This window comes from Leucopleurus acutus, assembly GCF_964270905.1.
Source record: "Leucopleurus acutus genome assembly, chromosome: 6".
NCBI lineage: Eukaryota > Metazoa > Chordata > Mammalia > Artiodactyla > Delphinidae > Leucopleurus > Leucopleurus acutus.
Genome location: NC_139149.1, coordinates 96,431,745 through 96,447,653, shown reverse-complemented (window position 1 = coordinate 96,447,653; position 15,909 = coordinate 96,431,745). Strand labels below are relative to the sequence as shown.

The 15,909-nt window shown below is 36.9% G+C and overlaps 1 protein-coding gene across 1 annotated transcript in view; it reads left to right on the top strand.

Annotated features, from left to right (window-relative positions):
• BARD1 (BRCA1 associated RING domain 1) overlaps positions 1-13,829 on the top strand; it is a gene marked incomplete at both ends in the record, with an annotated part of 74,549 nt that extends 60,720 nt beyond the window's left edge. The window contains 2 exons of the mRNA XM_082840649.1: positions 12,340-12,437; positions 13,497-13,829. Coding sequence (XP_082696775.1) covers positions 12,340-12,437; positions 13,497-13,829 — 431 coding nt within the window. The remainder of the gene's footprint in view (positions 1-12,339; positions 12,438-13,496) is intronic.
• Between the last annotated feature and the right edge of the window lie 2,080 nt (positions 13,830-15,909).

The window sequence follows — 15,909 nt, the reverse complement described above, 5'->3', positions numbered from 1 at the left end:
TCACAGTTTCAATTTCAGTGCTTGTGATTGGTCTACTCATATTTTCTATTTCTTCCTGATTCAGTCTTGGCAGGTTGTGCATTTCTAAGAATTTGTCCATTTCTTCCAGGTTGTCCATTTTATTGGCATAGAGTTGCTTATAGTAATCTCTCATGATCTTTTGTATTTCTGCAGTGTCAGTTGTTACTTCTCCTTTTTCATTTCTAATTCTATTGATTTGAGTCTTCTCCCTTTTTTTCTTGATGAGTCTGGCTAATGGTTTATCAATTTTGTTTATCCTTTCAAAGAACCAGCTTTTAGTTTTATTGACCTTTGCTATAATTTCCTTCATTTCTTTTTCATTTATTTCTGATCTGATTTTTATGATTTCTTTCCTTCTACTAACCTTGGGGCTTTTTTGTTCTTCTTTCTCTAATTGCTTTAGTTGCAGGGTTAGGTTGTTTATTCGAGATGTTTCCTGTTTCTTAAGATAGGATTGTATTGCTATAACCTTCCCTCTTAGTACTATTATTGCTGCATCCCATAGATTTTGGGTCGTCGTGTCTCCATTGTCATTTGTTTCTAGGTATTTTTTTATTTCCTCTTTGATTTCTTCAGTGATCACTTCGTTATTAAGTAGTGTATTGTTTAGCCTCCATGTGTTTGTATTTTTTACATATCTTTTCCTGTAATTGATATCTAGTCTCATAGCGTTGTGGTCGGAAAAGATACTTGATACAATTTCAATTTTCTGAAAGTTACCAAGGCTTGATTTGTGACCCAAGGTATGATCTATCCTGGAGAATGTTCCATGAGCACTTGAGAAAAATGTGTATTCTGTTGTTTTTGGATGGAATGTCCTATAAATATCAATTAAGTCCATCTTGTTTAATGTATCATTTAAAGCTTGTGCTTCCTTATTTATTTTCATTTTGGATGATCTGTCCATTGGTGAAAGTGGGGTGTTAAAGTCCCCTACTATGAATGTGTTACTGTCGATTTCCCCTTTTATGGCTGTTAGTATTTGTCTTATGTATTGAGGTGCTCCTATGTTGGGTGCATAAATATTTACAGTTGTTATATCTTCTTCTTTGATCAATCCCTTGATCATTATGTAGTGTCCTTCTTTGTCTCTTCTAATAGTGTTTATTTTAAAGTCTATTTTGTCTGATATGAGAATTGCCACTCCAGCTTTCTTTTGGTTTCCATTTGCATGATATATCTTTTTCCATCCCCTTACTTTCAGTCTGTATGTGTCTCTAGGTCTGAAGTGGGTCTCTTGGAGACAGCAAATATATGGGTCTTGTTTTTGTATCCATTCAGCCAATCTGTGTCTTTTGGTGGGAGCATTTAGTCCATTTACATTTAAGGTAATTATAGATATGTATGTTCCTATTCCCATTTTCTTAATTGTTTTGGGTTCATTATTGTAGGTCTTTTCCTTCTCTTGTGTTTCTTGCCTAGAGAAGTTCCTTTATCAGTTGTTGTAGAGCTGGTTTGGTGGTGCTGAACTCTCTCAGCTTTTGCTTGTCTGTAAAGGTTTTAATTTCTCCATCAAATCTGAATGAGATCCTTGCTGGGTAGAGTAATCTTGGTTGTAGGTTTTTCTCCTTCATCACTTTAAATATGTCCTGCCAGTCCCTTCTGGCTTGCAGAGTTTCTGCTGAAAGATCAGCTGTTAACCTTATGGGGATTCCGCTGTGTGTTATTTGTTGTTTTTCCCTTGCTGCTTTTAATATGTTTTCTTTGTATTTAATTTTTGACAGTTTGATTAATATGTGTCTTGGCATATTTCTCCTTGGATTTATCCTGTATGGGACTCTCTGTGCTTCCTGGACTTGCTTAACTATTTCCTTTCCCATATTAGGGAAGTTTTCAACTATAATCTCTTCAAATATTTTCTCAGTCCCTTTCTTTTTCTCTTCTTCTTCTGGAACCCCTATAATTCGAATGTTGGTGCGTTTAATGTTGTCCCAGAGGTCTCTGAGACTGTCCTCAGTTCTTTTCATTCTTTTTTCTTTGTTCTGCCCTGCAGTTGTTATTTCCACTATTTTATCTTCCAGGTCACTTATCCGTTCATCTGCCTCAGTTATTCTGCTAGAGTATTTTTAATTTCTTTTATTGTGTTGTTCATCGTTGTTTATCTTTAGTTCTTCTAGGTCCTTGTTAAATGTTTCTTGCATTTTGTCTATTCTATTTCCAAGATTTTGGATCATCTTTACTGTCATTATTGTGAATTCTTTTTCAGGTAGACTGCCTATTTCCTCCTCATGTGTTAGGTCTGTTGCATTTTTATCTTGCTCCTTCATCTGCTGTGTGTTTTTCTGTCTTCTCATTTTGCTTATCTTACTGTGTTTGGGGTCTCCTTTTTTCAGGCTGCAGGTTCGTAGTTTCCGTTGTTTTTGATGTCTGTCCCCAGTGGCTAAGGTTGGTTCAGTGGGTTGTGTATGTTTCCTGGTGGAGGGGACTATTGCCTGTGTTCTGGTGGATGAGGCTGGGTTTTGTCTTTCTGGTGGGCAGGTCCACGTCTGGTGGTGTGTTTTGGGGTGTCTATGGACTTATTATGATTTTGGGCAGCCTGTCTGCTAATGGGTGGTTTGTGTTCCTGTCTTGCTAGTTGTTTGGCATAGGGTGTCCAGCACTGTGGCTTGCTGGTCGTTGAGTGAAGCTGAGTGCTGGTGTTGAGATGGAGATCTCTGGGAGATTTTCACCGTTTGATATTATGTGGAGCTGGGAGGTCTCTTGTGGACCAGTGTCCTGAAGTTGGCTCTCCCACCTCAGAGGCAAAGCACTGACTCCTGGCTGCAGCACCAAGAGGCTTTCATCCACATGTCTGAGAAGAAAAATTAGAAAGAAAGTATTAGTAGAAGTAGAAAGGAAGGAAGGAAGGAAGCAAGGAAGGAAGGAAGAAAGAAAGAAAGAAAGAAGGGAGGAAGGGAAGGAAGGAGGGAAAGAAGGAGGGAAGGAAGGAAAAAAAGAAAGAAAAGATAAAGTAAAATAAAATACATAAAATATAATAAAGTTATTTAAATCAAAAAATAATTATTAAGAGAAAAAAACAAACAAAAACGGACGGATAGAATCCTGGGACAAATGGTGGAAGCAAAGCTATACAGACAAAATCTCACAGAGAAGCATACACTTACACCCTCACAAAAAGAGGAAAATGGGAAAAAATCATACATCTTGCTCTCAAAGTCCACCTCCTTAATTTGGGATGACTCGTTGTCTATTCAGGTATTCCACAGATGCAGGGTACATCAAGTTGATTGTGGAGCTTTAATCCGCTGCTTCTGAGGCTGCTGGGAGAGACTTCCCTTTCTCTTCTTTGTTCTCACAGCTCCCAGGGGCTCAGCTTTGGATTTGGCCCAGCCTCTCCGTGTAGGTCGCTGGAGGGCGTTTGTTCTTTGCTCAGACAGGATGGGGTTAAAGGAGCCGCTGATTCGGGGGCTCTGGCTCACTCGGGGGGCGGGGGGCGGGGCACGGAGTGCAGGGCGGGCCTGCGGCGGCAGAGGCCAGCATGACGTTGCAGTAGCCTGAGGTGCGCTGTGCGTTCTCTCGGGGAAGTTGTCCCTGGATCCCGGGACCCTGGCAGTGGCGGGCTGCACAGGCTCCCCGGAAGTGGGGTGTGGAGAGTGACCTGTGCTCGCACACAGGCTTCTTGGTGGCGGCAGCAGCAGCCTTACCGTCTCATGCCTGTCTCTGGGGTCCGTACTTTTAGCCGCGGCTCGCCCCCGTCTCTGGAGCTCCTTTAAGCAGCATTCTTAATCCCCTCTCCTCGCGCACCAGGAAACAAAGAGGGAAGAAAAAGTCTCTTGCGTATTCGGCAGGTCCAGACTTTTCCCCGGACTCCCTCCCGGCCAGCCGTGGCGCAGTAACCCCCTGCAGGCTGTGTTCACGCCGCCAACCCCAGTCCTCTCCCTGCGCTCCAACCGAAGCCCGAGCCTCAGCTCCCAGGCCCATCCGGCCTGGCGAGTGAGCAGACAAGCCTCTCGGGCTGGTGAGTGCTGGTCGGCACCGATCCTCTGTGCGGGAATCTCTCCGCTTTGCCCCCTGCACCCCTGTTGCTGTGCTCTCCCCCGCGGCTCCGAAGCTTCCCCCTCCGCCACCCACAGTCTCCGCCCGCGAAGGGGCTTCCTAGTGTGTGGAAACCTTTCCTCCTTCACAGCTCCGTCCCACTGGTGCAGGTCCCATCCCTATTCTTTTGTCTCTGTTTTTTCTTTTTTCTTTTGCCCTACCCAGGTACGTGGGGGAGTTTCTTGCCTTTTGGGGGGCCTGAGGTCTTCTGCCAGCATTCAGTAGGTGTTCTGTAGGCGTTGTTCCACGTGTAGATGTATTTCTGGTGTATCTGTGGGGAGGAAGGTGATCTCCGCGTCTTACTTTTCCGCCATCTTCCCGGAAGTCTCTGTGTTGTTCTTAATGTCAGGCAACTTAGTGTGATTTTTTAAAAAATGTTCACAGCTATTCAAAACTAGTTGAAAACCATCTATATTAAGGAAAGATGTGGTGGACCAAAGCTTTCAAAATTAATCATAAAGATTTATGACTTATTAAAACTAGATCTTGTGTTTGAGGTTATCCACCAGCTTGCCTGGTAGACAGAAGCTTTACTGGCTGAACTATATAGAAGTTTAGTATCAACGTTTTATGGCATTTTCCACAAACCAAGTAGATTAAAGAGGAAATTTCATCTAAACTTTCTCTGCAGAGAACTGTCTTATTTAAAAACTTAAGCAAATTTAAACAAATTAACAAAAAGAATTATACAAAACAGTCTGGATCCATTGGATCCAAATTTAACTATTTGGAAGGCTTCTGTTGAAACTTATTTTGTCTTAATTGGTCCATATCTTTTATTTCTTTATATTATATATAGAGAGAGAACATCTTACAGTGTCATAGTTAATGAACTTTGAATGAACATTCTAAGAATAGGGCATAATTATACTATTGTACTAGCCATTCTGTCTCATCATATTTATTTTACAGATATTTTGTCAAATGGTATTTATCTTTATTTTACAGAAACGGGAGATACAGCTAGGAAAGTTCCTTCTTCGAGGTTAAATTTGTGCCTGAGATTCTGCTTTAGTCCTAGTTTTGGTGCTAATTCCTCACAGGCAACTAATAACCATCCCCGGACAGGGTGAATTTTGGTAATGAAAGAGGTGACTAGAATGAAGATTAGAAGATATATAAATATGCCATTTTATTCATTTCTTAGAGAATGAAAAAAGTGGAATTGCATCCTAAGGATGTAAACTAGCCTTCAGAAAGTGAAAATGTATTTTACTGACCTGTTCTTTCAGTACACTGCTTTCAAAATCTCATCTAGCCTAACCTTTTTTAAAAAAAAAATTTAATTCTGCCTCTTCATTTCTCATCTCATTGTGATGGGGAGAGCAAATGGTTGTCCTCTTTTCTTTCATAATCTCTTCCTCTTCCCCACTCTCATCTACGTTTAAATAAAATTGCTGCTATAGAAGTTCTGAAAGGCCTTAGCACCTAAGGGAATTGCTGTGGGAATGTGCCAGACATTTTGCACTGGACTTGTGTCTGTGAAGAGAGGAAGGGCCAGATACGGTGTTTCTTTGTTTTTGTTTTAGATGAGGAAGATTGATCCTAAGAGGCAATCATTATATCATCATTTTATAAATAGCTTCATAATCAGATTAATAAACTTATACTTTTCTATTAAAATTTATTTCTTTGAATTGATGTTGAGTGAGCTGTGGAATTTTAAAAATACAGGTAGTTTTTGCTAGTCATATTTTGCTAATTATCAAAAAATAAATATACCAAAGCATTTCTGTCAGCTAAGATTGATTAGGCAACTTCATGCTTAGAGAAATATTTTACAAAGATTGTCTAAGAATAAAAAAAAATTAACATCTGTTGATATAATAGTCCTACTTCTGAGAATATACTCCAAACAAGTAATACAAAAGAAAGAAAAAAAACTGTTTGCATTGTTATTTCTTGTAACAAGAAGTAGGGGGGAATAACCGGAATATGAGAAAATTGAGAACATTCTGGAATGCTTAAAGGTGTTTTCTGAAAAAAATTTTATTTTTATATGATAATTAGTAGGACTGAATATGAAAAAACAAATTTTAAATTTTTTAAAGAGCATAAAACAATTATATCTTCACTGTCAATATATAAATGTGTGAATATGTACAGGGAAAGAAACAATCAAAACAGTTGTAGATTGGTAGGTAGAGGTCTGTTAGTTTATAACAGTTTCAAAATCAATGTATGTCTCAAATTCAAGTTTTTTATGAAGAAGTTCAAATTCTCAAGTTCTAATAACAATTAGATCTTCTTTTTGATCTTTTCTAAAAATTAATTGGGTAGGTGAGGGTTTCATTCTTTTTTTTTTGTGGTACGCGGGCCTCTCACTGTTGTGGCCTCTCCCGTTGTGGAGCACAGGTTCCGGACGCGCAACCTCAGCGGCCATGGCTCACGGGCCCAGTCGCTCCGCGGCATGTGGGATCTTCCCGGACTGGGGCACGAACCCGCGTCCCCTGCATGGGTAGGCGGACTCTCAACCACTGCGCCACCAGAGGGTTTCATTCTTAATCAGGGAAATTAGAACCTGTGTATGTATATTGCTCCAATCTGGTACACCAGATTGTTGATACCTGTTGTGCAGACCTAGCAGATAAATTTTAATATGGTTATTGTCCAATAAAAACGGAAGTCTTACATAAATATTTCAGTTTTAAATATATGACTAACAAAGAACACCAAGTATGAGTTTTTAAATTATTGAGGATTGTTTTGATATTATTATTCATAATACAAGGTTTTAGAATTGATACCCAGATTTTGCCCAAGCAAATTTTATGATACAGTAATATGTTTTTGTGATAGAATTTGACCTGCTTCTCAATATGCATTAAGTAAAATAAATAAATTTAGCAAACTATCCTATGAGGAAATGTATTTTTATGTATAAATATGCTTATAATTAGAATATTGGCTTAAAAAGTAGCCAAAAATAAACAGTTGTTCAATGGTATTTATATGAAAACACAAAATCTAATGATCTGTGACAGTTGATTTCCTAAATCTAAATGTTTATGATGGCACGAGAGGAGCATTTACCTTTTATTTTACATTTTCAGCCTTCATTTTATTGTCCTTCCACTCTTCACTGTGGAATTTCATAGTATTGGGCTTAGCTCTTCTTTTACTTGCCATCCTATTTTTTAAAAATTTCAGTGAGAGTGAAAGTTGTTTTTCCATTTTTGTCATTGTTGTAAAAAGTTTCCTCTTAAAAACCATTTCCTTTTGTCTGAAGTTTAGTGATATCATAGCCTATTTGACTAAAAAGCCTACTAGAAAAGCATCTAAAAATAATTTTTTGTTGTTTTTACAACTTGGGTGTTCATTTTCTATACAATCAGAAAGGAAATTCTTCAGTGTTTATTTTACTAATAATGCAGTTTTCTTGAGTTACATAAGTGCCCAGTTTGGATCTAATGACATATTTATTAGGATTTTTGATTTTGACATAAAATATTTGATTCTGTATTTTCTTGTTTTTTAGGATAACATTTAGTGTTGGCTAAGAGTAATATTTAATTCTGATTTTCAGTGCTATTTCAGTTACAAATAGCCAGTGGCTTCAGAAGAATAACAGTTCTTTAAATTAAGAATTTATTTATTGCTCTAGCTTTTGAAGAGAGTAAGCACATTCTTTGGTCTTCGTGGAGGGATACTTTCCTCTTTGGACATTTAACAGATCTCCATTTGAACGCTTCATTCTGTCTTCATTGTATTCTATAATCATTTGTATGTAGCTGTAGATTCAGAAACCCTTTTTTCTACTCCCTCCCACTTGTGCAATCCTTTTTTTCTTTCTAAAACTAGGAAAAGTGACTAAACTTAATATAGATTAATGAGTGGTTCATGCAGCTGAAATGAAAATATGCATCCATGGATATATGTGCTTTTATGAGGTAGGAGGCAAGAGTGGCTCCTCGAGATTCAGAATAAAGGAATACATTTCTGGATGGTACAAGCTTCCTTTAAAAAAAAATCATATCCCAGAATTCATAAGCTGCATTAGTATACAGATTCTAGACTTTGCTTAGGTAGCCAGAGCTACTTTAATGACTTCGAGTTAATGACTTTGAGTTAAGCAGTACTTTGGGAATTGGGCTGCTTACCTCTATATAAAAAAGTAATAAAATCAGGGCAAAAGGAAAGCTTACCTGAAATGATATACACATGATCTGGAATACATCTGTGCTGAAAAGAATCTTAGTTTTAATAAGATAGGTAGTTGATTCCTGTACTTCTGAAACATGATAGCTTTGGTCAAAATCTTAAATATAATAGAACGTGTGAAAAGTAAGAAAGATGATATAAAGCATACATTTTACAAGGATAGTGGCTTGACACATTTTAAAGTATGTATCATTCTGGCATATTCAGAAATCTGTGTTTACATAAACAATATAAATTATTCATGTATAGTCATTTCAGTTTGGATTCAGATCCTCCTTTTTAGCTGAGAAAGTTAACTAGTGATCTTGCATATGCGTATTTCTTCACAAGAATCAATTTCTGCTGAACTATTTTATTGGAAGGTGATGGAATAATATGGACTTTATTAAGTACAAATACAAATATAATTTGGTTGAGTTTTAGGATGTATTTTTTATTGAAGTAGAGTTGATTTACAATGTATTAATTAGTGCTGTACAGCAAAGCGATTCAGTTATACATATATATATACATTCTTTTTTATATTTTCCATTATAGTTTATCATAGGATATTGGATATAGTTCTGTGTGCTATACAGTAAGGAAGTATCTTTAAATTGCTGGAGAAAGACCTGTTTTAAAATCTTTATAGAGATTAAGGATTACAGTATATATTATACTTTAGATGAGTTTATGACTAGGAATGTTGTGAAAGTTCTGATAGTTTTTTTAACATGGAAAATAGATATAACACTCCTTGCTGCAGTTTGCTTAACTAACTTACGTTGAGTAATTAAAACCTTAAAATATTATCTATTGTTTAGGTTTGTTAATTAGGTAGTATTATGGCTTGTAGATTCTTCCATTTCATTGATGATGTTAATATATCAGCATTTAGGTTGCTGAAAGTTTAAAGCATTTCATTCTTGTTTTGATAAATCAGTTCAATTGGTTTATCTCAAAAGAAATCTACTAGGAAGTTGATATTAAATGTAATTATCGTAAATGTCTACTGAGAAGTATGAACATTCTGAAACTCATAGGGTACAAATGAGAGAGTGACAGCTTTGGCATCAGTCAGATTAAACAAACTCATTGATTCACTGAAGACAAAGCCAAATGCATTGTCCTCCCCCCTCCAACCCCCCACTCCCAGGTAGTCAGCAGGTTTTGACGCTTTGGTATACCTTTTGGCTGATCTCTTAAAAATAAGGATCCTCCTGTTTAGTCATCTGTTAAGTGGTTGTGTCATTTATTTTGAGATACAGTATATTAAATCTGAGTAGAGAGTACCTGGCATTTCCTAAGATGCTTTATTTTTTTAATAAAATAAAGATAAAGAAACACTGATCTAGAAGTTGGAGGATATCTGAGTTCTTATCTCACATGTATCACTGGGAAAGCTGCTTAAATCTCTTAGGATTTAAGTTTCCTTATCTATGAAATGAAGAGGTTGATTAGACAAGCATCAAGTCAAATTGGCAGTCTAAGTCCAAAACAGATAAAATGTATGTGGTTTAGTTCAGCATAATCATTTAATTTTTGTGTCTTTAGGTATGATGTACATTTCCCTATTTGTTACAGTCTCCATAACTCCCTACCACTTAACACAAGGTTCCCCACATGATTATATAATTTGAGCGGCCCTTGTAGGTGTTCGAGTTACAGTCTTTGGACTAGATGTCACACCCGAATTTCAAAAAATTCTCCATGTTTTCTGTTCTACAACAGCAATCCTAACAGATTGTTATAGACCTAGAAACTGTTCCTTAGTTTTCACGGGGAAGCTATATTTTCCTTCTTTAGCTGATATTAAGTGGTAGAGAGAGTTGGCAAATTGTTACTTGGAATAAAAGGATATCAGAGGAACACATTCTTCATTTAGCTCAGTAATTGTAATTAGAGCATTAGATTTTTCTGCCTGCCTTTACAGAAATTTACTGAACAATTGCTATAAGGCTGAAAGTTTTGTGACTTGAGGCATATTTACACTGAAAGAGTACTGGCATCTTCCTCTGGTAGTGCCATGCTGCCCTCTTGGTGTCTGCCATCTCATTTCTCTTGATGCCATGCTTATCTCATTCTAGTGTCTGTTAAGACTACATTCTGTTGATTGACTAACGCTGGCATATTGCCTGGATCAATTGAAACCATTTTAGTATGCTTTTTTGATAGTTTAAATAACCAAATAAACGCATAAAATGCATAAGCAGCCAGCATAGGCACAGCCCATTTATTTATTTCTGTAGTTACACATTAGCTCTTTACTTGTTACAGTTACTTGATATTATAGGAGTATTCAGTGTTCAGTCCTTGGCTTTATATGCTGGCATATACAGTTCATCTAAAGATACTGGTATAAATGCTCTTCAAATATCATCAGGAAAGGAGGTTTAGGAAGGGAGTAACATGCTTAAGTGATAAAAAGTAAAAGTAATAATTTATATGTGAAATAATGAGTTTGAGGTAAGTCAGTGATTTGGCTAGATTGGTAATTTTTTTGCATTGGTGTTTAATGTAGAACCAATATATGATGTCATGTAAGCACACTGTCAGTGTTTCTCCTATGATTTTGACCTAGTCAAAAATTTTATTTTGAGACTCATTTTTAGTATAGAATAATGTTAATGTTTTAGTATTAGCTTCATTGGAAAGATAGTTTTTTATACCCTGTGGGTAGTTATTAAAAATTCTATTTTTAAAATATGATTTTTACTACATGCAAAAAAACAATTTTTAATAAAAAACATCATATTTATGATAAGTTAGTGAGAAGAGTAGAATTCAGCATAGCAAACTTAGCTAAATATGATCCTTGGACTTCCCTGGTGGCGCAGTGGTTGAGAGTCTGCCTGCCGATCCAGGGGACACAGGTTCGTGCCCGGGTCCGGGAAGATCCCACATGCCGCGGAGCGGCTGGGCCCGTGAGCCATGGCCACTGAGCCTGCGCATCCGGAGCCTGTGCTCCGCAATGGGAGAGGCCACAACAGTGAGAGGCCCGCGTACCGAAAAAAAAAAAAAAAATTATCCTTGTATTGAAAACACTGGGGATGTTTTCGTCCCCAGGCAAAACTAGCAAAAAATTAAGAATCACGTGATAGGGAATTATAGGTATGTCAGGGTTGAGTGTTCAACTGGAATATGCATTCATAGTCCCAAGTTAAGAAAAAATTCAGTCCCTTGACAAAGCTCTGCTTTTGGTGAGATAGATGTATTCAGTCATTAAAATATTCTAACTTTTATATATTATGCAATGTCTTGGAATATCTCAGTTGAAGCAGCTCTAAAACATTTGAAATATTCACCAAGTCATCTCTAGACTGGTGACTTCATTGACTACCTGTCAATTCCAAACACGTCCCAGACTCTGCTTTACTGTTTATTTTAACAAGAGCTGTAGAGCCCCTGTTATTTGACCAGCTTAATAAGCGAGGTGTTCTGGACTCAAGTACTTTCCTTAATGTCAGATCACTTATAGTCTAACAGGAGGTTAGGCATAGGACCACCAGAATGAGTGGGGCAGATGATAAGACCTCAGGGTCAGATCATTGTGGGCTGAACTAAATGAGGGACTTTTTATTACTTTAATTTTGATAATGGTTATAAATTAAAATTTAGATTTTTATTCTTGTACATGAAATAATGTACTGACTTAGGTTTTTCAGAAAGAAAACTAAAATTTGTAGTCAGTACTACTTCATTGCTCAGTCCTCTGAAGAAAAGATTTCTTACATTTTCTTTGTATGGAAAACCAGTTTTGTTTTGTTTTTTTTTGCTGTACGCGGTCCTCTCACTGCTGTGGCCTCTCCCGTTGTGGAGCACAGGCTCTGGACGCGCAGGCTCAGCGGCCATGGCTCACGGGCCCAGCCGCTCCGCGGCATGTGGCATCTTCCCGGACCGGGGCACGAACCCATGTCCCCTGCATCAGCAGGCGGACTCTCAACCACTGTGCCACCGTGGAAGCCCTGGAAAACCAGTTTTATTACATTTTGTTTTGGAATAAGTAAAGTTTCTTTTTCTGTTTCAGAACAATATTTAACCATGAAGAAGAAAAATCACTTAGGTAAATGGCATAATTTCAATGTGAAAGAAATAATGCTCACTTGATATTTATTTTGCTTTTATCCTCATTTTTTTTCCCAGGGGTGAAAGCATGTCTACAAAGAAAAGAATATGAACAGGAAGAAAAGTATGAAATTCCTGAAGGACCACATAGAAGCAGGCTCAACAGAGAACAGCTGGTATTTTCCTTTTGATACTACTTTTATTGTTCTTATTATAACTTAATACTATTATTACCATCAGGAAAAACTTCTCCTGCCCTTTCAACAAGTCCAGGTGACTGATTAAAACTTTAATTGTGCTTATTTCAAGCACTTGATTCTGAGTGATGATTACAAAGAGCAGTAAAAACCAGAATGTAATAATTTCATACTGTTACTAGATTTTGGGCATCTTGAACATTCCCATAAACCTTTCAGAATCTGAGGTGAGTCTCAGATATAGGAAGTAGCTTGAGAGAAGACTTAGAGCTACTGCTCGGATTTAGTTAACCATGTCTTTATTACCATATATTGTAGTTTTAATGGATAAAATTCCATTACCCTGTTGACATATAGGTATATTAAAAATGCCAAAGAAAAGTTTTTGTAGAAGGGACTTGTGAAACTTTTTCTGTAAAGCTCACAGAAGTGTGTTTCATATCTAATTGGATCCCTAGCCATGGCCATATAATGTATTGTGTTCTAAGGAAAACATCTCTAGAATCCTGGAGGCCACACTCCCACGTCACTGCCCTGGGGACCTTAGATTGGTAGTATATAGGAACCTAAATATGGATGGGCAGAATTGGAAAACTCCATAGAAAAGCTGTTACTCTTACAATTAAGTTTAGCTTGGTATCCGTGAAGCATGTTTCAGTTACCCTAGGAAGGAATTCTTGGGGCTTTAAGTCCCACGAAATAAATGAATAAATATTCTGATATAAGACGCTTGATGAACAGGTTTTATGTGGATGTATACCAGACACACACACAGAGACACACACACAGAGCACACCTAAAATGTGAGAAGAGTGAAAAGCACCAGAGTCTTAAGGAAAAAATTGTATAGGAAACCTTTATTTACATGAATATATATTTTTTTTACCTAAATGGTTTATTTGAAATACAGCTTGTCCTAGCACCTCATTAAGTAGCTTCTTAACTGCTTGTGACTTTTCTTTTTATTTCCCTATTCATATGCAGTGTTTTTAAATATTTTGGTCTGCTTTTAATGAGCTTTTTTTTTTGTTTTTTCAGTTGCCAAAGCTGTTTGATGGATGCTATTTCTATTTTGGGGGAACCTTCAAACACCATCCAAAGGACAGCCTTATTAAGCTTGTCACTGCGTCTGGGGGACAGATCCTCAGTAGAAAGCCCAAGCCAGACAGTGACGTGACTCAAACCATCAATACAGTCGCGTACCATGCGAAACCTGATTCTGATCAGCACTTCTGCACACAGTATATCATCTATGAGGATTTGTCTAATCATCGCCCAGAGAGAGTTAGGCAGGGCAAAGTCTGGATGGCTTCTTCCAGCTGGTTTATAGATTGTGTGATGTCCTTTGAGTTGATCCCTCTTGACAACTGAATCCTATACCAGATGTACATTTCAAATTGAACTTACACAGTGTGAGAGCCCAGTGACTGCACTGTTTTGATCATTCACATTTTTACAAATAGGTAGACTCATTCATACATTTTTTTGCCTTGAATTAAAAAAAAACGAATTGCCAGATTATGAATTCATTCTGTGTTTACCATTTAGATGCGGAGATTGCTTTAAGGGATTTTTCTTTTTAAAACTGGCATATGTGTTGATTCATCATGTCTTTCTATTCACATTATCAGCTGTCAGAGATTAATGAGAGGGGATCAGAACTGTTGGTTAAACATACAAGTGGTGTCATTATGTCTCACTCTTTTAATGTTCTTTGATGAAAAAAATCCACACCTGCCACCAGCAAAAATACTTGCCTTCGTTTAGTAAGCAAATAATATTGTCAAATAATTTATTCTGGCTTTGTTATAATGAAAATAGATTACCTGGTCTAAATTTGCCACCATAGGTGTTAAATTCTTCTCCTGTCTACAGTTGTATTTATTTTGCTACTTATAATTTACCTGTTCCTACATTTTTGTTCCCTTTTTAAAAAAATCTTGTCTCTTAATCAGGAAATCATGATTTGAATCTCAATATTACTGTTCTCTGGTGGTGAAAGTCGACATTGGGCTCATGATATATATTTTTATTGTATATATTTGCTTATTGTTAATCAACTTATAACTGTGTTAATATATATATAAATGTGTAGAACATTTTCTCTAACACATTTTAGAGACATTGTTAGTGAAATGTAAATAAATTAGGGAGCAGTCTTTCTGGTAGGCCTTATGTATTGCTAAAATAATTTTTCTGTAGGTCTTAATTTCTTTCTTCATAAATTGTTTTTCACTTTTGGATTGCTGGGGAGGCAGAAGTTGGTGATTACTTGATTTAGAACAGATTTTTGTCCAGGTGATACAAAAGGCTATGACAGTAAGTTTAATGGTAGTAGTGAAAAGGACTTATTCGTAATACCAGGACCAGGACCATCAAGGCTGCAGAATAGTAGACAGGATGTCACCTGAGAATGGGGAGACCTGGGAAGGTTACTCTGGTCTGAGTATTTCTTATTTGTGAATCAATAAGGTAGATTAGATCATTTTAAAATATTTTCTAAGAAGTAGAATTCTTTAATAAGTCTTTCTAGAAATTTAATGTACTTATAATATTAAAGACATGGAAAGGGTGTTACTGTTGAGACTTGCCAGTTTGGTCCCTTTTGGGCCAAAGGGAATAGTTTGGTAACCATTAGATTAGAATACTGAGATTCTGAAGTTCATGAACATTTTAAGATCCATTTATTTGAAGTTTGAGATTCAGCTGATTATTTCAAAATAAAATTTACTTTAATCCCTTCTTTGACATGTTATTTTTCTATATGAAGAAATAAATTATGTGAACACAATAATACAGCTGACCCTGACCTTCAAGGGTGAATTAGCTCTGAAACACTCTCTCCAACCAGTATTGTGTTTGTTCCACATTTCATTCAAATGGAGAATGATAAACAACATAGCACCAAGCAAATCTGAGGGGTTAGATAATGTCTGGATTAAATAATTTAAGACTCTGGGGTTTTGGTTGTCATTTTTGATTTATAACTGACTTCTAGTCACTTTCTATTGCCTCATTGGTCATATTGCTAGACAGGTTTGTGTTTGTTCCTCTGATCTGAATCCCCGTTTGTAAAAGCACTTTGGGGAGTTGCTACTCACTTTCCTTCATTCACTTTCTTGGTTTGTCCTCCTCCCTCTTTGTTGTATTTTGTGTCCCACTATTAAGCGGTTTTGTTTTTGGCTTCTTTAAATATTTATTTTGGCAGCAGTTAGTTGATGTTAAACTCTTGAAACTTGTATTTTCTGTATAGATATACTTGTAATTATTTTCATTTTTCAGTCATAGATTCAAGCTTCCTTTTCTTTTTTTTTAAAATTTATTTATTTATTTTTGGCTGTGTTGGGTCTTCGTTTCTGTGCGAGGGCTTTCTCCAGTTGTGGAGAGCGGGGGCCGCTCACTGTCACGGCCTCTCCCATTGCGGAGCACAGGCTCCAGACGCGCAGGCTCA